The 21,790-nt window shown below is 38.6% G+C and overlaps 1 protein-coding gene across 3 annotated transcripts in view; it reads left to right on the top strand.

Annotated features, from left to right (window-relative positions):
- The window catches only part of LEKR1 (leucine, glutamate and lysine rich 1), an 80,949-nt gene extending 68,561 nt beyond the window's left edge, over window positions 1-12,388 (top strand). For 2 of the 3 annotated variants that reach the window (XM_087725330.1, XM_014057150.2), the window contains exons 10-13: window positions 1,611-1,704; window positions 6,197-6,352; window positions 7,309-7,608; window positions 10,690-12,388. In XM_087725330.1, coding sequence (XP_087581456.1) covers window positions 1,611-1,704; window positions 6,197-6,352; window positions 7,309-7,608; window positions 10,690-11,073 — 934 coding nt within the window. In that variant the 3' untranslated portion in view covers window positions 11,074-12,388. Of the gene's footprint in view, window positions 1-1,610; window positions 1,705-6,196; window positions 6,353-7,308; window positions 7,627-10,689 lie in introns of all 3 variants that reach the window. The other variant, XM_014057151.2, reaches the window with a different exon arrangement.
- The last annotated feature ends 9,402 nt before the right edge of the window (window positions 12,389-21,790 follow it).

The raw sequence follows: 21,790 nt of genomic DNA, 5'->3' as shown, positions 1-21,790 counted from the left end.
ATTTTTCAATAGATGGGATTCAATAATATAATTATCTTCTTTCATAAGTGTTCCCAAATAAAATTACAATGTGTACTAATTGGAGATTGGGCAGGGTATGATATGTACAATCAGATAACTCTCCCATATCTACTATTTTCTAAAAGCAGGTGCATAGGCAAAAGTCAAATGGCTGCGCTTATCTTATCACCTGTGTTCTTTTCTCATTCTAAACTGATCCTGCATATATGTTGTTTTCCTTTGGGGTAAATGTGTTCTGATTTTTGAAGCAGGAAATGTAGATTAGGAATGCATGGAAACAGTTTATTTCTTCTCTTTTAGTTGGATCTCCAATTTAGATCTCTGTTTGTAGCTGCCTTTATTTAAAAGCCGAGGTGGCGCAGTGGTTAAATGCAGCACTGCAGGCTACTTCAGCTGACTGCAGTTCTGCAGTTCGGCTGTTCAAATCTCACTGGCTCAGGGTTGACTCAGCCTTCCATCCTTCCGAGGTGGGTGAAATGAGGACCCAGACTGTGGGGGCAATATGCTGACTCTGTAAACCGCTTAGAGAGGGCTGGAAGCGGTATATAAGTATAACTGCTAACTGCTAAAAATAAAGCTTTAACAAGTATTTAATAGCTTTAATTTTAAAAAATTCATGGTTTTTGTAATATTTTCTTATTTGTTTGAACTGCATATTTCTGTTTTAATTATACTTTTGTAAGCTGCCTTAAGGTGCTATGGAAGAAAACAGCATGCAATGCATACACATTAACACAATATTTTTATGGACAATTAGATCAGCTATGCACTACTTCTGATTGTGTATTAAATGCAGCAAAAAGTTACTGTAATTACTATATATACCGTAGGTAGTTGTTAACTTATGACTACAAGTGAGCCCAAATTTCTGTTGCTAAGAGAGACATTTGTTAACTGAGTTTTGCCCCATTTTACAACATTTCCTGCCACAGTTGTTAAGTGAATCACTGCAGTTGATAAGCTAGTAACATGGTTGTTAAGTGAATCTGGCTTTTCCATTGATTTTGCTTATCAGAAGGTTTCAAAAGTTGATCATATGACCTTGGGACACGGCAACAGTCATAAATATGAACCAATTGCCAAGCATCTGAATTTTGATCCCATGATAATGGGGATGTTGCAAAGGTCATAACTGTGAAAAACAGCCATATGTCACATTTTTCAGTGCTGTTGAAACTGAACAGTCACTTAAATGAACTGCTGTAAGTTGAGGACTATGTTCCAAAATTACTGCATTTATATTTTTTGTGGAATAGCATAATGCTATAAATTCTTCCAGATGTTGTATAATTAGGGTACCTTTTGATGTGTATTTTTTTTTTATTTTGGGAGGATTTCTAGATATAAATGTGTTATACTGTTTCAGAAATCTGTTAGGAGAATGCCTGATTTGAAGAGAATCAGTATCAAACTGTATCAGTATTTTCTGTACCTATAGCATCTCCTTGGGAAATATTGACCCACCAGCAGCAAAATCAAATTTAAAACAAGCAGAATCAGAAGTTAGAGAAGAAATCCCATTTAGAACTGTTTTTATAATCTCTTTGGCTAGAATACATCTTATGTATTAATTTTTTTTGTATAATTAGGGAGTCAGTGCAGGTTTCCCATCAGAAGATAACAGAACGGCTGCAGGAAACATTAAGGCAGAAAGTGCTGAATGAAAAAAATTGGCAAGAAAAGGTAATAGTAGGTATTCTAATTATCACCATGTTTATCTGTTTTCTGTAACTTACTTAGTTGTCAGACAATGCATTGAAGCTTTTGCTCTCTTATACTTTTATTTTTGTATTCTTTACTCAAAGCTAGGATTAATACATATTGTAACAGAGTTTCCTTCCTTCCATTTTGTTTCACAGAATCCTCTGGATATTTACATTTTTAAAAGCTTTTAAAATTTCTAAAACAAAAAATATTTAAAATATTTAAAAACAGAACAATCATTTATATAAAACATAGAAAGTATATTTCATTTTTCTTCATTGTATAATGTAAAAATAACGGCATTCCTAGATTTCATATATTTTATTCTAAAATATAGATTAATCAGTTAATCTATTTCCCACTTTTCTCAGAACTCAAAGTGCTTTAAGTGGGGATCTTTCTTCATTTTATCTCTACAACAACCACCCTGTAAGGTGCATTAAGCTGAGATGGAATTAATAGTTCAATTATCCAGTGAATTTCAGCAGGTGAGAATGAACTCGAACCTGCATCCTAGTCCAGTGCCATAATCACTGCCCTTCCTTTTCTTCAGTTAAACTATTTAGCTGGGATGTTGTCAGCAGCAAAATTGTGCCATTTCATTGAAGGTTTCTTCACATGCATATCTAGACTCAGAAGCTTGCCTACATTGAGAAGATGAGCCAGGAAGGATTTAGCACCTAAGGCAATCTGCACTAGAAAGTTTCCTGCCAAATTCCTACTTAATCCTAACTGGCCATATCGCAATTATGTCCCCCTCAATTGCGAGGCAAGGAGAATTGGGGGAGGGGGAAGAAGGAGTTGCACCGAAGAGGCAGGCAGGACGACAGTGCAGTTCATATAGCCAGTGGTACTTGTTGTACTTGCCTACTTCTTGTCTTTTTGTCCTGGTTTAGCTTCTTTAAAAATGTATTTCTACTTGTGCTTGGTCACTAAACCTCAGGTGTGAATACTTGGTTCTCAGATGTCCCAGTTTTTCCTTTCAGCATAGTTTCTCAGAGACAGGATATAATTTTATCATGAATTGGTCTGTTTGCACAGGTGGTATCTGTTATGCAGCTTGGCCTTCAACATAGGTAACCAACTAATAGGAATAAGATACAGCACTTACATATTTGCTGACAACTATTAACATGTTCTGAATGTCAAGTGCTCCAGAAATGCTCTTCTCAGAGTAGTCTTGTTCTTGGGTCATTGTGCCACTACATGGGAATAAAATGTTCTTTTAAAAAGGGGGGAGGGGAATCAAATAATATATACCCTAAATGGAAGGGAAAAATATCTTTCAAAACTAAGTTCCTTAAAGTGGAGTTTAGGCATTTAATTCCCTGGATTATAAACACACTACATAAAAAAGAAGAAAGAAATTGTTGCTAGGCAACGTGGTCAAGATAATTGAGAAACATTTTTCAGAATGCTCATTATGGCATGGATTTTGCATGGATTTTGTGTGTTGGTTAAATGGGAAATATTTTCATTCTGAGATCCACTTATGTCAGCACTGCTGACAGTGTTTTGAGAGTACTTTAGGACCCTTTATGATCTATGTGCTCAAGGCTTAATAAACACTTTTGCCACATGTCATGATTGATGATTAAGGTACTTAAAAATGAGGTCAGGGTAGAAAAACATGCAGCAGAAAGAAATGTGTCATTAAATAGATGCCAATTTCCCAATGTCATAAGGTCAGATCTAGTCACAAGAGATTATGTTCTAGCTGATCCCTCTCCCCTCATCCTGAGGAGATGACTAGCACTATTGAACATGCTCTGACTGTATCTACAAAAGAACGAAACATCTATGATGGATTGTGTTACCTAAAGTAGCATTTTCTTACCATGGTTCTGAATGCTTATGGGATAAAGACTTAACAACTACCCATCAGCAATTATTAAGAAATACTGTATGTATTGAATAGCAATAGCATTTAGACTTATAAACTGCTTCACAGCCCACTTTAACTGGTTTACAGAGTCAGCCTATTGCCCTCAACAATCTGGGTCCTCATTTTACCCACCTTGGAAGGATGGAAGGCTGAGTCAACCTTCAGCCTGGTGAGATTCGAACTGCCAAATTGCAGGCAGCTGGCAGGCAGCAAATTTAGCCTGCAGTACTGCATTCTAACCACTGCGCCACCACGGTTCTATTAGCTGTATAGCCATCATGACTAGAAGCTATTGAGAGTTGTAATAATTAATTTCCACAATATATTAAAGCTCTTTCTGAATATTTTAGAGCTATTCAGGTTTGCAGTTATTTTCTCTTATGAAAGAAAAATATTCTAATTTTCTAAAATAATGAAAGATAAACAACTGGAGGAGGCATTTAACCCAACTGGAGCATCACTTGACTTCTTTCTATTGGATAGGAACTCATACTTCAACTATCATTAAAAATCCTTATCCTTATTAATTAGTAAATATTGCAGTGCTGTCAAACAGTTGTGTTTTAGGGGTGTTTAGATAGACAGCATTTATCTCTTTCGGTTTGTGTGTGTGTGTCTGACAGAATTGTACATTGAACCATGTCATTTTGCAATGCAGATTATATATTTATTGAGAGTGATTATTTAAATATAATTGATATATGGTTTAACTGAACTTACAGTTTCTTTTATCATTTTATGAAAGCTTTTTTACAAAATTGTAACTACTATAGTGAGGACTATACATTTAGAAAAAAAGATAAGCAAATAATTAATAACCCTATACATCAACCAAACCGTGATGTCACCCGGTTTGGTTGATGCCACACTCTCCTCTATGCTATACTTTATTCCCTTTGGAAACTCCCTCTTTCCGGGGATGGCCTTCTTGCCTATCAAGACGCTTCCTTAATGACGGATCTTGGGATCCTGAGAGGTGGCATGCGAAGAAGAGACTTCTAAGGGTTTTTTTTAATCTTAATTGGGTTTGTTTTTTGGATACTCTATCTAATTTTTTTTAAACTTTTGTAATACGTATCTTTTTAAATGTTGTACGCCGCCCTGAGTCCTTGGGAGAAGGGCGGCATATAAATCCAATAAACAACAACAAAACAAATAAACAACAACAACAACATTAGACAACATTATTTGTTATAATGTCTTTACTTTCTTTAAACTGTTCAGAGATTCATACATAGATTTAAAAATCCCAAAGTGTGACACTTTGTTTGAAAGCTCAATTAATGAAATCATTATTTCAAGTCGACTGTAGAAATTCATCTTTAAAATAAGTTGGAAAAGTGCAGTAAAGTACTCTGAAAGTTGATTGTTTCATCTAGGCTTCCATTTCAGGAATCACATCACATTTTAGAATCTCACAGTAGGGAACAAGATAGAAGAACAGGCAGAATGAAAACCAGTAGGCTTGTTAAATAATTTTAGATTCTGGATATAATGCATTTACTTCGAATTATCTGGCTGCATTTGGACCTCACCTTATTGGAGGGGTCCTTCATGTTCGCTGAGCTTGGTTATTTTGCTGCAAACAGTTCATTACCCAAACGAGGCAACACCATCAGTGCCACTGACTATGACAATGCTGCTGACTAGCATTGATGATGATGTTACCTAGTTTGGGTCACGAAACGTCTGCAAAAAAACAACCAAGCCCAGAGAGCACCAAGGATCTCTTACTTCAACCCTGAGCTACAAATATTCTTCTTTATTGAACATAACATATATTGATGAGAGTTTCATGCATTAAAAATGAAACACTTTTGCTGGTAATCCTCTTTTTCTAAAGCTTTTATGAATTGTATAGTGTTCTGTACTATTATGGTTTGTATTCCAAAGTAATTAGTATCAAATAGTGCCGTGATGGCGAACTATGGCACGCGTGCAACAGGTGGCACAGAGAGCCCTCTCTGCAGGCACACCAGCCGTTGCCCCAGCCCAGCTCCACCATGCGCCTCCTGCCGTCCAGCTGTTCTATGGGCCTCTGCTGTGCATGCGTGGGGTGGACCACGTATGGGGGACGCTTACATTGTATTTTGGAGGTTCACATGGGTTCGCGCACCCCTGTGCCCTCTTTTGGGCCTGGAAGTCCTCCTGCACCAATCTGCAAGCCAAAACATGATGCGGGCATGCCGCATGAGTCCCCCTCCCACATGTCCTGTTTTGGGCCTGGAAAGCCTCCAGCACCAATCTAAAAGGCAAAAATGGGCAAGGAGCGGGGGGGGGGGCAAAATGTATGGACAGGGGACATGCGCACATACATGGCAGGGGTGCTCGCATTGCATTTTGGGGTTTGGCATGGGCATTTTGGGCACTCAGCACCAAAAAGGTTAGCCATCATTGAAATCGTGTATACCTTTGCGTAATTTGTACATTTTCACCAAAATTGTAGATATAAGGATCAGGCTGCATGTCTTGACCAACTTAAGTCCCATTATTTCTACAAGTTACATTGTACACTATGTCCACTGAACATTGTGTGTATGTAAATTGAACAGAGTCTTAACTGATTTCCTAATGTTTGCTTCCTAGGTTGAAACTGATAAAGTGAAAGAGCACACCAGTCACAAAGATGAGATTGTTAGACTCAAAGAAGAAGCCAGAATGGAACTAGATATTGAGAAACAAAAGCATCAGGAATTAATTGCAAAATATCAGAAAGATCAGGACGAGTTGCTACATACAAAGGTTTAAGCAACTAAAAACAAGCTTTTTTTAATGCATAGCCTCAAGAATCATTTAATTTTACTCTGTATGTCATATGTGGGGGGACAGTGGCTCAGTGTCTAAGATGCTGAGCTTGTTGATCAGAAAGGTTGGCAGTTCAGCAGTTTGAATCCCTAGCACCATGTTACGGAGTGAGCTCCTGTAACTTGTCCCAGCCAACTTAGCAGTTCGAAAGCATGTAAAAATGCAATTAGAAAAATAGGGACTGCCTTGGTGGGAAGGTAACAGCACTCCGTGCGCCTTCAGCGTTTAGTCATGCCAGCCACATGACCACGGAGATGTCTTTGGACAGCGCTGGCTCTTCGGCTTTGAAATGGAGATGAGCACTGCTCCCTAGAGTCGGGAATGACTAGCACGTATGTGCAAGGGTAACCTTTACTTTTACCTTATATGTCATATGACAAAAGGTCACAGAGTTGTCCCATTTCTTTTTAGATGTTTATTATTTAGTACATTACAGAGATCTTTCCTTACTGGTATTTCATGTGTCCTTCAGAGATCTTTTATAGGACTAAGAACCCCATCAAACAGAAGTAGCAGTTATATTTATTCCATACTAAAAAATCCCAACATGGGTCAAGTTTCGTTTTGGTTTTTTAAGAGTTGTCCAGAATACTTATTTATAAAAGCAAGTTCTCTCCTTGTTGAGATTTACTATAATATTTATTTCATTTATGTATTCATAGCTAACATTTTTAATCACTTCCAAATCTTATGTCCTCTAAGGATTCCATTACTATAGAGTACTTTTTAATATTCATTTCATGTTAAGTACAAGCTCTTTATAAGTCTTACATGGAATGGAGTAATGTCTCTTTGTCTTTTTCCAAAACCACTTAAACCTATTTAAATCTTCTTGATCAATGTATGTTTGCCAAGATTCTTTGACAAGAATTGAATGTCCAATTTGTTTTCAGATACCTCTACTGATATGTAATGCTACTAATAAACTGAAGGTTGAAATGGAGACACTTGAAAAGAAACTCCGTGAAGCGGAGAGGAAGGTTAATGAGAAAGATCACAAGAGGGAAAAAGAATGGCAAATCCTCAGAAGACAAATAACTGAGCTTGAGTTCCAGCTGAAGGAAGAACAGAGCATTCATAATTCAGTGACAGAAGACATGAAAGAAGAAATTAAAAAGAAGACCCATGAACTGGAAAAACTAAGCGAGGAACAAAAACAATTGATTCAGACAATGAATCAAGTTCAAGAGGAGGTATGAACTCAGCCAAAGGTCAGACCTGGTTCATTATGTGATACCCATTTTTATATTTTGGTTTGTTTGAGATACAAAAATCCAACCTAATGAATGGTGGATATTTGGACAAGGAAGGAAAATATAAGTCCAAATACCATTTCAGTTGTTCTCTCTTTCCCATTACAAACAAGGATATCAAACCATGGTCTAGTGCCTGCTGAATAAACCACATTCTATGTCTAAGATTATTAAGTCTAAAGCAAGCTATTCTCGTCGAGGCATGGAAGAGAGAATTGTGATAAACAAATTAATTTTTCTGCATCGAAACCATTTTCTGTAAATATATGCTGTACTGCATATGTAGGGTTTTCTCCCTATTCTCTTCTCCATAAATGGGAATTTTGCTGGGAAAGAGAATCTTATGGGCCACATATTTCATACAGACAGGCAACTGATTTGAATATAAAGTTAGGAATAGTCAGAGTGTACACAATGCCACTCCTGTCAAGTTGTTTATGTAATATAATAAAATATCTATTACTTTTTCAGTGGTTGGATCCCCATGCCCAGTGCAATACAAGTATTTAAAATTTCCAAAGCAACATACAGAATTTGTTCCATAAATTACCCTGTAAGTGAGCATGAAGGCAAAAGGAAAAAAAAACAGAAAAATAGAGAGCTGCAACTGAATAGGAACACATTTAATCAAAAGGCATTTGAGAAATTAAACCAAAAAAGCTTAAAGAAAAACAATCAAGAAAAATAAAAAATGTAACCTTTTTAAAGATGTAAAAGAGGAAGTGAAACCTTTTTTTTAATGGAAAAAAAGTGCAAAGAGGATTTGCATCTGAGTGGTTAAAATTATTAAAAATTAACACATGTAGTTGTTCCTTTGTTTGTTTGCATTATTTTTATCCTATCCATTAAAAAAAAATCTTAGCAGTTGCTTCTTCAATGAAAATTCTGTAGTGGAAAAAGCAATCCTGTTCTTCAGTAGCAAAACTCCAACCTCGGAACCATATGTAACATATTTCTAGAACGCCACTATCTGAAAACTGTCAGGACAGAATGAGAACAGTCTCCTGGCTTTGTTGATTTGTTGATTTGTTTTTTAACTTTCGTTGATTTCCTTTCAGTAGAAGGAAATACGTTCAGAATATCTGGAAATCTGGTCTAAAATTTTGGTACATTGGGAGTTAGACCTTAGTCAACCATCCCTGGCTAGGCCCTCAGGCACTTTTTGACATTGGAAGGAAAGAGGGACAGCAAATCTAACTCTAGACTTCTCATGATATATCCCTCTGATTCAAAAGATTTTTGGGAAAGAAAAATCTAATTAGTTATCTGCCTCTGGAATATTATTTTCTAAGATTGAATTGCATCTTAAAATAGATGCATTTGTCATAGCAATCATGCCTTATATCTTTTTGACAGTAAGCTGTGCATATAGATGAATAGAAACAATTGAAAAATGGACATTGTTTTGTTTTGTAGCACTGGATGTAGTTCAGTTTTTATCTGTCAATGATACATTCATTATTGTAATCTTTATATTGACTACATACAGTCAATTTATATACCCTCTATGCTACATACCCCTTTATATTGGATATGACTTCCTTTACTTTCATTAAAAAAAGAAATGATGTTATGTCTTACTTAATAAGGTTTCTTTTGAATTAATCATTAGTCAAATTGGGTTCACATTGTTTTTGAGCCTTTACAATTGCCCTTGATAAGTTTTTTAAAAACATTCTAAAATGCAAAGCATTTAAATCCTTTAAAGTGGTTCACTAATAGTGTGCATAGATAAATTTGGACTTTTAATTAAAATGATTAATATTTCAGTGGCAGATTTAATAGTTTTAGTGGGTATATTCAAATTTGGTCTAGGCTTCTGCCCTGAAGGCCTGCTACCATGAGGATACCTTGATTTATTTTTCCAATTTTCCATCCTAAGGCTTGAAGGAAGCACAGTGCTAAAGACATGTCAGGTCACTGTGGTTTTCCCGGGAAGCAAAGTGACTATTCCTAAATGAATTCAACCTCTGAAGTACTTTCATAGTTAGCTAATCATTGAAGCCATTGTCCGTCATGGAAAAGCAAGGTGTCATTTTATTGAGATAAAACAAAGTATGTTTTCTATTGAGTTTTGCACCGTGAGTGCAAGAGAAATATTTTATGAATGAAATTATGAATAGTTTCCTATAACATTTTTGCTTTTTTCACTTAATCCAATTTCCCAAACTGGTGCCTTCTACATACATTATTAGACTTTCACTGCAACAATTTCCAGCTGACATGGAATTGGCAAGGGAAGTCCAGCAATCTGGCAAGAATCAGATTGGAAAAAGCTATCTTTGAGATACTTTGTTGAGGAAAACTGTTGAAAATAAAACAGGCAATTTGAGAGACAAAATGTAGGTATGTTTATGAAATTAAAAAAGCAGTGTAGTTTTCAAAGAGATTGGAATAGAAACATCGAATAAGAGATCCAAATTAGATCACCCAATGAAATGAACCTTTTTTCAAGAAAAAAGAATTATTCCTTCATGCTGCACATTGTTCATTTAAAGAAGAATGCCAAGTGGCTTATTCAACCAGTTTGTTTTAATGGGTGTTTCTCTCTGTAAACATAAAGATAATGTTTCTATGTGCTTTGATGCGATGGTGATCTTCTATTCTTATGTCATTGTAATTGTGAATAGAGCATTTTACCTTCATATCTAAAGAACTGGGTATATGAGCACTGCCAAATAGCAAATTGATTTCTGATATGACATAAAGCAATGGTATTCTAATTATACTTTTAAAGCTGCTTAGTATATCTAAAATAAAGTAACACTTTAGATGTCAGGCACAATATATTTTTTACCACACCCATGATGAAAAACACAGTCACTAATAAGAATAATTGTCACATGGATATGCTGGTTATCTGTGGTATGGCTGTAAGCGTTTCAGAACACAATGTGTTGTCTGCACACACTGTTCTGAGTACACTATGTTTTGAGATGCTAAGAAACACCCAATATTTATATATCTTTTGTTGTCATCTCAATAATGTTTTATGAAATATGTCTTTCTTTATTCTCATAGAATGCCCTTCTCCAGGACACTGTACGCAGGGAGTGTGAGGAACGCTATGAGCTTACTGAGGCTTTGGTTCAAGCTAAAGAACAAGTCATGGAACGAAAAAAACTTGGTGGAAACTTTCCGTTGACACAGTGTTCCCTTGGTCAGGGCAGTTCAGCTTCCTCCTCCACTTTGATCAACAGTCAAAGGCGCCCAAAGGCTTCAAAAGGGATAACATCTGAGATTTCAAGGACCACTAAAGCAGTAGTCTGTGGTAGGAACCAAAACAGCTTCAGTGTTAGCTTGCCTGCTATACGTACATTGCAGTCACCTCAAAGGAGAACATCTCTAGATGAATCCAGGAGAAGGATCTCAGCAGTTATAAAAAGACAAATGAGTCAACTATGATGAGAAAAGAATTGCTACCCAGGTTCAACAACCTTGGCACATTATCTAAGTTTCTTAAAGTGAGTCTTCAGGCGGTAATGTTACAAGAAAATATATTTCTGGGAATAAACATGTTTTTAGGGATGAACGTTTTTTTTATGCTGACAGCATGCTATTAAGCTGTAAGGCCATGCTTTTGCTTACCAAACTATTTGAATTTTATTATATAATCATGATTCCTCACTTCAATCAGAAAATGGTGGTGACTTCAGAATAGGGAACGTCTGCCTTGCCACTGCAGGCTGCAAGATCCAGCTCATATATCTTCCTTCCTGTTAGACATTCACTTAATCTAGCAAAGTAAAAGTCATAGAGAAACATCCCAGTCTAACTTTGTAATACCTAATTAAAATAGGTTGTCATCAAGACTAAGCTAGAAATTTTCTTGTGATTGCCTCCCTAGCTACATATGATTATGAGAGCCTCTACGTGCAATGGGACGGAATGGGACTTTTCGTCTCCTACTCTTGGCTGCGCCTCCTTCTCTGCCAGCATTGGGCTATTCTCCTCTGATTTTGCTCCTCAGCTGACGCCCCCACCCATTCACCCTGGACAATGGGCCACGGCCACTCCATCCCATGCACTTTGGCACTTTTCCCTCTTTCTTTCTTTCTTTCTTTCTTTCTTTCTTTCTTTCTTTCTTTCTTTCTTTCTTTCTTTCTTTCTGTCTGTCTGTCTGTCTGTCTTTCTTTCTTTTTCTTTCTTTTCTTTCTTATCTCCCTTCTCTCTTTCTCTCCCGCCCTTTCCTTTGGATGAAGCTGACGTACTTACTGCCCCGCCCCCATTTTTCCTGTTCTTTATCAGGGAGGCACAATCAGGTACAGGGGAGTTTCCACCCCCTCCTGTTTCTTCTCCTAATAAGCATTTGGCTTTCCTAAAGCCATTTGGCTGCAGCCCTTCTGCTGGCATTGGCAGCTAGTTGATGGCTAATTGTCCTGGGTGGTGAAAAACCCAGGACAAACCCTCCTTCGGGTAATGGGCTGCGTCGAAGCATGTGGAGGGTTGTCCAGGGTGAATGGTTGGGGCCTGCCAGCTGAGGAGAAATGTCAGAGGAGAATCGCCAATGTAAATTAATATATAGTATGCATCATGTGTGTATGGAATACAACAAATTAAGTGATTTTGTTTCTTTTTTCCCTTTCCCCTTTCCCCACCCCTTGGACAAAGACTCACCTGAACACACACAACAAACACAATGGTATTTTAATTTTGGAATGGTATTTTTATTCACTTGTCTCCATTATTAAGATGATAATAAAAACCTTGCTGAATTGTTTGTACAATTGCCAGTTTTCTTCTAAAACCGCAGAGAGAAGCCAGCTATGGCAGATGAAGAGCAAACGTGTCTCAGCTAGAGTGGTATGTTTGCCCAGCAGCCAATGATATTCCTGCGTGAAGCTCTATGGGAATATATCTTCCCCAGGGATTACTTTCAGCCACAGTATTTGGGTTGAGAAGAGGGCCTAGATGGATCATCGCATATTTGCATCAGAAATGGGGTGTAACCTCCAGGTTACTTGGATCAGGTTCACAAACTATGGCAATGGTTTAATGATGGGAGTGGGGATTCCCCTCCCTCAAAAGCCATCCACTTCCACTCACCTAGGCTGCAATAGGTACACAGTTGTTACTTTGGACATAATGGGTAGTTAACTGCATAACAACCATGCCCCCAATAAGCCAGATTGATATTGAGGATTGTTTTGTTAACTGCTAACTTCCAATGTATAAAATCATGAAGTGCTATTACTTTTGGTTGTTGTTTTAGGCAAAAACCCAGCTGATATATAAATTGCAAAATAATACAGCATGAAGAAAAGCACTGATTTTTTTTCCCCTTAAAAAGCAGCAAATGTATAGGAAGCAAAGCAAATTACATATGTCATAAGCAGGCTATATGGAACTAAATCACCTACTATTGATAGCAATTCACTATCAAGCTCATAAATTGTCTAAAGGTCTATTTTGTTCTTCATATTTTAACTATTCTTCAGCATAGAACCCACAGCTCTTTCTAAGATGCCGACGACACTTGTCAGAACCACCTTAAATTACCTCGCACACAGTACTGGCATGCATAAGAATATGATGTAAACTTGTTTTTTAAAAGGCATCTTTGGTCTGCGTTAAAACAACTTCAACACACGCAATGTTCTGATTGCACCACAAACGCAGTAGTCATCCTTACCTTTCACGGAGGCACTGAATTTTATAAATATGAGCATGATAGTGTAGAATAATCATATCCAAGGACCAGTGGTGGGTTTCAAAAAATTTTGGAACCTCTTCTGTAGGTGTGGCCTGCTTTCCGGGTCCACTGATGGAACCTCTTCTAACCGGTTCGGTAGATTTGACGAATCGGTTCTACCGAATAGGTGCAAACTGGTAGGAACCCACCTCTACACTCAGTGAAAACTTTGGAAAACTGTCAACTCTTTAAATGGATATCTTGAAAAAAGGATTATAATGGCATTTTCAAGGATCAACAAGGTGATAAAGGTAAAGGTTCCCCTTGCACATATGTGCTAGTCGTTCCTGATTCTAGGAGGCGGTGCTCATCTCTGCTTCAAAGCCAAAGAGCTAGTGCTGTCCAAAGACATCTCCTTGGTCATGTGACCAGCATGACTAAACGCCGAAGGTGCAAGGAACGCTGTTATCTTCCCACCAAAGGCAGTCCCTATTTTTCTACTTGCATTTTTACATGCTTTCGAACTGCTAGGTTGGCAGAAGCTGGGACAAGTAATGGGAGCTCACTCACTTTCAAACTGGCGACCCTTCTGATTGACAAGCTTAGTGTCTTAGCCACTGAGCCATCGCCTCCCATCAACAAGGCTGTACTCTAATGCAAAAGAAGGCTAGGACCTGTCCACTGTTATTTTAAAGTTAGTGATCGTCACAGTGTACATTCAACATATTTGTGTATATTTATTTAAAGCATTTATATAGCCACCCATCTTATATTGAACTCTAGGTGGCTCCCAATCAGGAAAATAAAGAGAATGACCTCAAACTATTAGGCAAATACTATTTCACAGGTATGACAGACAAAGTGGGATGATTTTCCTAATTGCAACAGAACAACTGAAGGATGGAGTTTGCCCCCAAACAGAAGCAATAGGGAAAAGAGCTCTCCAATATAATATACTTAAAAATGTCCATATGGTGCTGTTTGGAAAAGCATAGCTGACTTTCTAAACCGTGGGAGATAATGGTTCTGCTGTACTCTGCACTGATCATAGTCTACATAGACAGATTACCTATCTAGAATCTCTAATCTGTGCTCTCCAAGCAGAAATTAGGTGCCCAATTCTGCCATTCCACACTATGGAGATGCCACACTATCAGCCCCCTCTACCGCAAAATCCTGCAGGAAAAGAGCAGTCTGGACAACCGTGGGATCTGGAAGGGTGAGAGCTGTGAACCATAAACACAAAGCTTTTGCTGTGACCCAGCATAACAGATATAGCACCCTTGCTGACTTTAATGGGGACACTAAAGAGACAGGTCAGGGTAGTTGTGATAATGATGACTCAAATAAACAGGGGATCATGGTCCAAAATGAAGAACGTTCTTTGAAAAGGCGAAATGGGGACCTAGGTATCAATCTCACAAGAAGATCAAGGTATGCAAAAAGAGAAGTCACCTGGTTGGTGATTCAATCATAAGGGATGTAAATTTAGGACAGGATATGGAAGTTTTAAAAGAGGTCAGGTGTCTGCCAGGTGCTACTGCCACCAGAGACAAGAGGCGTATTCTTAAGATAGTCAAGAATGCAAGTAAGGACTGTGATGTTGATTCTATTATACATCTTGGCACAAATGATCTGTCCCAAAAAGATGTACTTTCTGTGAAGAATGATTTCCAGAGCTTGGGGTATGAACTTAGTAGTGTAGGTTGTAGGCTTATCTTTTCAGAGGTTTTACCAGTATATAAGGGACAAAAAGGGAAGGCCCAGCATGTAGCAGAGTTTAATGTGTGGCTAAAGGAGTGGTGTAAAAGGGAAGGCTTTGGTTTTATTAGTCATGATGCCTGCAGCTGGTCCAATGAAAAACTGTACAAAAGAGAGGGTTTGCACCCATCCAAGAAAGGGACTGAGTTACTTGGCATTAAATTCACAGATTTCCTGGATAAACATTTAAACTGAACAGCAGGGACAGAGAATTAATTGATTCAGAACATTTCTGCCCCCAGCAATCTAAAACTCATAGGGTTATCAGTGCATGTAACATAGATGTTTTTACGGGTAAGATTATCACTCCTGCTGTCAAGCAAATCCAAGCATTTAATAGTGAGTGCCATACCATGTGCATGAATCATATAAGTGGCAAGAAAATAGGGGCAGTCAGGCATAACGCAGATTATGTAGACAGTAAACACAGGGTCAATCAAAATGGACTCAAATGTCTATACACCAATGCACAGAGTATGAGGAATAAACAGGGTGAATTAGAAATTCAAGTAAATGAGGGCAGATACGATATTGTTGCCATTACAGAAAGTTGGTGGGATGAAACCCACAAATGGAACATTCAGCTAGAAGGGTTTAAATTATTTAAAAGAAATAGACCAAATAAAAGAGGAGGTGGAATTGCACTATATATAAGAAATAACTACATCTCTACAGAAATAGAGCACAACAATGATGAAAACTATCTTGAATGCATTTGGGTTAATATTAAAGGTTGGGGGGGAAATGACATTTCCATAAAGGCCACCCAACCAAGCAGAGAATGTAGATGAACTTTTTGCTAGTCAGTTAACTAAGGTATATAGGAAGCGCACCACAATAGTAATGGGGGATTTTAACTACCCTGACATCAACTGGGAAACAATCTCTGCACCAAGTGGAAGATCCAACAGGTTCCTAACGAACCTAGCAGACAACTTTGTTTCCCAAAAAGTAGAGAAGGGAACAAGGGGATCAGCCATATTGGCCTTAATTCTCACCAACAGAGAGGAAATGATAGAAAGTGTTAAAACCATAGGAACCCTGGGGGCAAGTGACCATGCAATATTGGATTTCAACATTATGCAAACACAAGTAGTAGAACAAAGTCACACTAGAGTCTTGGACTTTAAGAGAGCTAATTTCAATAAACTTAGATCTTGGGAAGAATTCCATGAATGAGAATCCTCAAGGGGAAAACAACTCAAGAAGCTTGAGAAATTTAGAAAAATGAGATTAAAAAAGCTCAGTCTAGCACAATACCAATGAAGAAGAAAAATAACAGCTCCCAAAAGAAACCAGCATGGCTGCATAAAGAACTCTCTGACAAATTGAAAGACAAAAAAGATAAGTATGAAAAGTGGAAAGAGGGGAACATAACTAAGGCAGAATATCAGCAAATAGCCCCAGCCTGTAAAGATGAAGTAAGGAAAGCTAAGGCTGGTGCAGATAGCCAGGATGATCAGGTGACAGGAAATTAAGTCTGAGGAAAATGGATATGTTTTTTCTTGAAGAAGAAATGACAGTGGACATGCACTTTTCAAGTACCTGAAGGAATGTCATAGAAGGTTGACTTGTTCCATATTGTTTGAGAGTACAGGGATGGAATAAGTATCTATAATATTCTGAAACTGAAGAATCAAACACTGCAAAGTATTAATTTGATTTTCTATGGTACGATTCTGTTCATGATTGTCTCTGCTCTGGGCATCTTGACCCAATCCTTATAGGTTCCACCACAAAACCGCGGACGACAAAATCGCGGTTGACGAAAGCGCGCATTTGACGTCATCACAGCGCGACGAAAACATCGCGCTGTGATCGAAAAATGTAAAAATAAAGCGAAAACCTTACCCTAACCCCCCCAAACCTAACCCTAAACCTAACCCTTAACCTAACCCTAAATCTAACCCTAAACCTAACTGTTAACGTAACGCTAAACCTAACGCTAACCCTTAACCTAACGCTAAACGTAACCCTAACGCTCTAAACCTAACCCTAACCCTTAACCTAACCCTAACCCTAACCCTAAACCTAACCCTTACCTTTATGTGAATCGGCTTGCTTTAATTTAATTTTTATTTCAATTTTTAATTTTTTTCATCGCGCTGTGATGACGTCAAATGCGCGCTTTCGTCGATCGCGCTTTTGTGGACCGCGGTTTTGACGGGTCACGATCCTTATATATACCACATTTATTTATATAGCTTTGGAATAATATTCATAATGAAAACCATATTCAAATAACATTTGTAACCTTGAATTTACTCATTTTCTAGGTTTTTGTAATATATCAAAACATTAACTTGCCAGGCACCCAATATGTTAAGCACAAAAAAACTAGTCAAAGTTATCCTTGTCTTGGTTTGCGGTATTGTACACTATATTTGTTAGATCATTAGCTGATTTTATGAGATGTGGTTCAGAGCTAATTTAGATCAATGTTTTTCAAACTTGGCAACTTTAAGCTGCATGGACTTCAACTCTCAGAATTCTTCATCCAGCAAGATGAAAGTTGCTGTGTTCGACAAACATTGATTTAGACTCTTCTTTTTCCAGACTTGTGCCCCTGAAAGGTTCTTCTGTAGGGCAGCATTCATCATGGAGTAAAGTTTCTCCATGACAAGGTTCCTCAGAATACCAATTTTGTTATGTGAGTTGCCTTTAAATGTGGGTTGATTAGCAGCCATCAAACGTCATCCTCTCCCCTATTTCATCAACCTATTTCAACCCACATTTAAATCATTCAATGTTTTTATTCTAAAGGCTGAGTTACTGAGTACACAAAGTTCCTAGTGAAGTGCCTTCCACTAATCAGACTTTGTAAGCTCAGTAAAATATCTTGCTCAGCCCGAACTTTGCTGATGTGAAAACTTCCTTTTATTTGAATGCTGTAAGTGGATAACAAGCACTTGTAAACTTTGAGTTTGGAGCGCAGATTAAAAACCAATAGGGTAGAGGGGTGTGATGGAGGGAAGATGGAAAGTTGGAGGGGGGCGAAAGAAAGGGTGTATGGAGGGTCGAAGAGGTACATTGGGTTTCTATTTTTGGGGGTACTGCTGATAAGAGGAATGGCTCTGTTTATTGTTTAATGTTATATGGCCCCGGTTATGCACAGTATATATGTGACTGTACGAAAATGAAAATGGAAAATAAAAACACATTTACATTGAAAAACCAATATGAACTAAGTTGGACTAAGTTCTCAACTTAGAACCATTTATGAACAAGGGGACTTATGACTCATGTCTGAAGTTATGGCTGTTGTAATGCGCCCCCCCCCCCTTGTTACACTGCGCTAATTTGAACACTTGGCAGCCTGCCTTCGCTTACAGCCACAGGGGCACTGCAACTCCCTCCCCCCAATTTCTCCCATGATCCCAGTCAACGACCCAATCAACCAGTGCAAGCAAAACTGCCTTGGTTTTCAGAAAGCCCCACTGCCCACCTCACCCGCCAGCACAAGTAAAGCTGTTAAGGAGGCTTCCAAAAACATTGCAAGCCTTCTTGGAGAATGGCACAAGTATAAGAAGGCCGTGCTTTACATAGATTGCACATGTCAATCAGTAGCTCTCTCTCTCTCTCTCTCTCTCTCTCTCTTTCCTTCCTTTTGTCTCTCTGTCCATTTTTCCTTTTTTTTCTTTCATCTCTCTCTCTTTTTCTTTCTTTTTTCTTTCTTCCTTTCTTTCTCTTTCTCTCTCTGTGCATACCAGAATATCTGACGAACACCAAGCACTGCGTACCTAGATTCTATCACTAATATCTACTGACTGACATGACGTTTTCTAATCTAGCAAAATATTTATCTCATCCATTGTATCATTCTCTCACTGGTAGTATATACATTCCAGTGGTGGGCTTCAAAAAAATTTCGAACCTACTCTGTGGGTGTGACCTCCTTTGTGGGAGTGGCTTGCCGGCCATGTAACCTCGTGGGAGTGGCTTGCCGGCCATGTGTTTTCTCTCTCTCTCTCTCTCTCTCTCTCTCTCTCTCTCTCTCCTTCCTTTTGTCTTTCTGTCCCTTTTTCCTTTTTCTCTTTCATCTCTCTCTCACTTTTTCTTTCTTTCTTTTATTTATTTATTTATTTCTTCCTTTCTTTCTCTTTCTCTTTCTCTTTCTCTCTCTGTGTGAGACTCTCTCTGTGTGTGTGTCTGTCAGTGGTGGGTTTCAAAAAAATTTGGAACCTCTTCTGTAGGTGTGGCCTGCTTTCCGGGTCCACTGGTGAAACCTCTTCTAACCGGTTTGGTAGATTTGACGAACCGGTTCTACCGAACTGGTGCGAACTGGTAGGAACCCAACTCTGGGCAGTAAGTGGATTTAGTTACAAGAAATCATCTTAACTACATATTTCATGAAAAAAAATCCAACATGGGATAACTATTTATCATAAAGTTGCTTTCATTCTGTGACTTTTTAACATTGCTGCAGCCTTTCTTCTTTCCCCCTTTTTTTTCCAATTAGCTGGAAGTAGAGTTCTTGCAGTGCCTGTTTCTGTAGCTAAAATCATTCTCCAATATCTGCTCAGAAATAATCTTCGCTTAGCAAAAGTTGCCCCAAAGGTCTCAAAAAGTGCTTTTTTTCAAAAGAAAACTGGACTTTCTTTATTTCGCCCCTCCCCCCCCAAAAAACGTTTTGCTTCTCATCCCAGAAGCTTCTTGAGTTCAGAACTGAAATATTTTCGAGGAGAAAAAAACAAAAAAAGACCAGTTGCCTTTTGAAAAAGCATCTTTGGGACAACCATTACCTGGACAATTGAGAATCTTCATAGACTTTAGTAGCTGTTTTCTTGCAGTCAATGTATGGCAATACCTATCCATTACATAATTTAGCCAGCAGGTGGCACTAGCTTTGGTTGTACTTCACACAACCAAGAAGATCCTGTTATTGTTCTGTTCCTGTTAAAGAACAGGACAAATAAGTTCTTGTTTAACATCTGATGCAGGGGTGGGTTCCTGCCAGCTCCTAGAGAACCTGTATTATATGTTGGAGAGTGTCCTTTGCTCCATGGGACATATGTTCCCTTACTTGTTTCTGAGATTCACACCTGCAACAGCACAACTCAGGAGCACTCATAAGCCAGTTGGTTTGATAGCAAAAACGGAGGGTCAAAATTAGTCACGTTCAGTGTGGAAAACCATAAATGCAAATCAGATGGGCTTTCTGACTAACCTGGTTATTGGCGATCAATGGGGGGAACAGAACAATATGGTTTTAACTTCCGTTTTAAACCTTCTGATGAGCAAATTAAGGAAACACACTCAAGGTAGCCTTCGGCAAGTTTAGGAAGCCTTTAATTTGTGCAAAATGTGGCAAATAAGTTGCTAACTGGAACATGCTTCATCTGCCCTTTCAGTTGACGATTCAGCACAATTCAAGGGTTTAGTTTTCATCCTAATAATGATAAGAATGCCATCCTCAACCCCACCACCCCATGAGCTCTTGATACAACTCTGCAAGGGCAGGAAAGCCTCTTCTGAAGGCACCCTTGCATTGAGATGCCCATTTGTTGGGACAAAACAGATGTCCTTCTCCATTCCTGAGCTGTACAATCTATTCTTCCGGGAGTTGCTTTTAGCATGTAAGTCCATAACCTTCCCCCTTTTAGCCAAAGTTTTGACAGCTCCTTTTAGCCACTCGTGCCCTTGTGACCTCTAGGCTGGAGTACTGCAACGTGCTCTACATGGGCCTGCCCTTGAAGAGTATTCGGTGACTTCAGCTGGTCCAGAATGCAGCCGCGCGAGCGATCGTGGGTGCCCCTCGATTCACCCACGTAACACCTATCCTCCACGAGCTGCACTGGCTGCCTGTTGATCTCCGGGTACGCTTCAAGGTGCTAGTTGTCACCTACAAAGCCCTGCATGGTATTGGATCTGAGTACTTGAGAGACCGCCTACTGCCAATTACCTCCTCTAGACCAATAAGATCCCATAGATTAGGCCTCCTCCGAATTCCATCAGCCGGCCAATGTCGACTGGCAACTACCCGGAGGAGAGCCTTCTCGGTGGCTGCTCCGACCCTCTGGAACGAACTCCCCGTGGGGATTCGCACCCTCACCACCCTCCAGGCCTTCCGCATAGCCCTTAAATGCTGGCTGTTCCAACAGGCCTGGGGCTAGAGATTTGTAACCCCACTCGAATGGTATGACTGTTGTGTTTTTAACGATGTATGGTTCTATGTTTGTAACTTGTCTGTCTTTCCCCTCCCTCCAATTGTGAGCCGCCCTGAGTCCCCCCAGGGAAAAGGGCGGCATACAAATAAAGTATAAAGTAAAGTAAAAGTAAAGTCTTTTAAAGGTGGGTTAATGATTAAATAGTTGTTTTTAAAATATTTCTATTGTTTTACTTTTATTTGACAAATTTTGTGCATACTAAGGATTGAATTTGAAAAATACATGGATAAAATCTTGCACAGTTGCACAAACAAACCTTTTATTATTCCACAAGTCATAGATAATAAGCCTGTCATACTAGGATGTCTCAATTCTTTCTTTCTAAATAGGTTTTGAGGTTTTGCTAAGAATGTGCTCAGAAGTAACACTTGCTTCAAATTCAGATTTTTGTCCAGGTCCTAAAAGCCAATTTTTTTATGGCTGTATATTCATGCCCACTTTTGCTTTCTTCTTCATGTTAGAAGGACAATAAAACTACGACCATCACCATCTTCTTCTTCTGCTGCCAATTACCTCCACTAGACCAATTAGATCCCACAGACTAGGCCTCCTCCGAATTCCA

Source organism: Thamnophis sirtalis, unplaced genomic scaffold (assembly GCF_051295495.1).
Source record: "Thamnophis sirtalis isolate CommonGarterSnake01/CBP01778 unplaced genomic scaffold, rThaSir2_p1.2 scaffold_11, whole genome shotgun sequence".
Taxonomy (NCBI): domain Eukaryota; kingdom Metazoa; phylum Chordata; class Lepidosauria; order Squamata; family Natricidae; genus Thamnophis; species Thamnophis sirtalis.
The sequence above is the reverse complement of the archived record's forward strand: the minus strand, read 5'-3'. Positions and strand labels throughout refer to the sequence as shown.